Source organism: Carcharodon carcharias, chromosome 7 (assembly GCF_017639515.1).
Source record: "Carcharodon carcharias isolate sCarCar2 chromosome 7, sCarCar2.pri, whole genome shotgun sequence".
In the NCBI taxonomy this organism is placed as follows: Eukaryota; Metazoa; Chordata; class Chondrichthyes; order Lamniformes; family Lamnidae; genus Carcharodon; species Carcharodon carcharias.
The window spans coordinates 172322661-172324606 of NC_054473.1; the positions used below are offsets into that span (position 1 = coordinate 172322661).

Genomic DNA, 1946 nt, shown 5'->3' on the forward strand with positions numbered 1-1946 from the left:
ACATTTTTCTGCAAGAAATGAAGCGCTCCTTAGCGTGGCGTGCTGACAGGAGAGGAAAACTATACTTGACGATACGGAATACAGACAATGACTCTGCCCAGATATACATTAATGCAAGCAGCTGGAGTCTATCTCATAAAATGGTTGACATCATGATGTGCTGGTTTAAGCGAGCTAGACGTTTACTAATGAATTAATGAAATCTGTACCAACTAAATGCTCGTGTTTAGAAATACGCGTTTTCAGTGAATACAACAACTAAAACGATCGCCCTTTTAACTCTATTTAACTTCAATGTATGTGAAGCCCCCTTTTGGCTTTTCCAAGGCACCGTAAGGCGCGATATAAATGGGCATCTCTCTGATCATAAAAACCTGCCCAATAGTGGATAGAAAGGATTCGTGTTCTGGGTCTATTGTAACCGCTGGAAGCAATTAAACATTTGTGGGGTGGGGGTGGGGGGGTGGGGTTTAGTAAAACTAAGGTACCTACACACTGTAAGTGTGTAAATATTCAACTGACAATTCAATAAAATCTCTAGTCATGTGAAAGATCTTTAATACTTTGGTTAGAAAATTAGCTTTCGTACCATAACTGGGGATCAGGTGTCTTTTATGATAAATTAGTGATCTATTTAAAATTAAAACAAGTTTCAGAGCAAGTCAGTGGAAAATACGAATAAAACGGAAAACCGATTTGATAATATTTACCAGGTAACTGATGTGTATCAAAAGGCAAGGAGGTGTTAAAAGACGTGCAGACCTTTGACGAGGCATCTAAAAGCGAATTGCCGAAGCACCTATTGGGTAGGTTTCCTAAATTTAGTTTTGAAGCTGGGCGCCCGGGGTTTTTATCGATCTGGTCATTCCCACAAACACAATCGCTGTGATGACTTTTCTTGGATAGAATACTTTCTATGCTAAAACTCTTGGATCGTGCAGCGTGTGAGTTGGGACTGTTTTGAACTTTTTGCCCCCTGTGCTCTTGGCTGCTGTTGCCAACCAGTGATAGCGAGCTAAAAGCTTGCCTCCCAGGGGTTCCTACACCCTTGGGTGAGCTGATTCCCCGAGATGGCAGCTGAGAGCTGGAGGATGGCTCAGCTGGTGTGGGCGAGCCTGCTAGCATCTGCTCACCCTGGCTACCACTTGAAGAAAGGCACGTTGATCCTCCCTCCCCTGGGGTCGCTCTGAAACCCGATTCAATGGAGGGAGCCGCTGGGAGAGGGCTGGGCGCGGCAGACGAATGTCCTGATGAAGAAAGGTTAGGCCACATACCACACTGGGCTGGAGGGGTCGCAGCCTGGTCAGTAGGCTCAGCGGTGGACGGGTGAAGAGATGTTAGTCCGCCACACCTCAGCGTCTTGACGCTTTTGCCCCCGGTGTCCGATGGTGCCAACATAAGCTGGCAATCTTCTTGCTTTTCTCTGCCGCCTTCGCTTCTCATATTTCCTGAATCAACATTGTCTGACGAATCACCTGCTGGTTTGAAATCCTCCGAGCCAGAGGAGTTGGATCGTGGCTTGATGTCACGGTCAGGTCCAGATTCGGGAGAGAACTCAGCCACTGTGCACTTCTCCCCGTTCTCTGGCTTGTTCCCCTTTGCCTCCCTCTGCTCCTGAGCTCCTTGGGACTTGGCCTTTCTCTTCCTCCGCCTGTAGTTCCCATTTTCAAACATGTCCGTGCACCTCGGGTCCAGTGTCCAGTAACTCCCCTTTCCAGGCTTGCCCTTCTCCCGAGGGACTTTGACAAAGCAGTCGTTCAGTGAGAGGTTGTGCCTGATGGAGTTTTGCCACCCTTGCTTGTTGTCATGGTAAAATGGGAAGCGCTCCATGATGAACTGGTAGATGCCGTTCAATGTCACCCTCTGCTCAGGGACACTTTTGATGGCCATGGCAATGAGGGCAATGTAACTGTATGGTGGCTTTTGAGGAGGCTCGTGTCTGGCCA

The 1946-nt window shown here is 47.8% G+C and overlaps 1 protein-coding gene across 1 annotated transcript in view; it reads right to left on the minus strand.

Annotated features, from left to right (window-relative positions):
• Positions 1-549: 549 nt before the first annotated feature.
• The window catches only part of LOC121280305 (forkhead box protein L1-like), a 2192-nt gene continuing 795 nt past the window's right edge, over positions 550-1946 (minus strand). Inside the window, exon 1 of the mRNA XM_041192169.1 lies at positions 550-1946. This exon is cut by the window's right edge and continues 795 nt beyond it. Within this exon, the coding sequence (XP_041048103.1) occupies positions 631-1946 (1316 nt within the window). The 3' untranslated portion in view covers positions 550-630.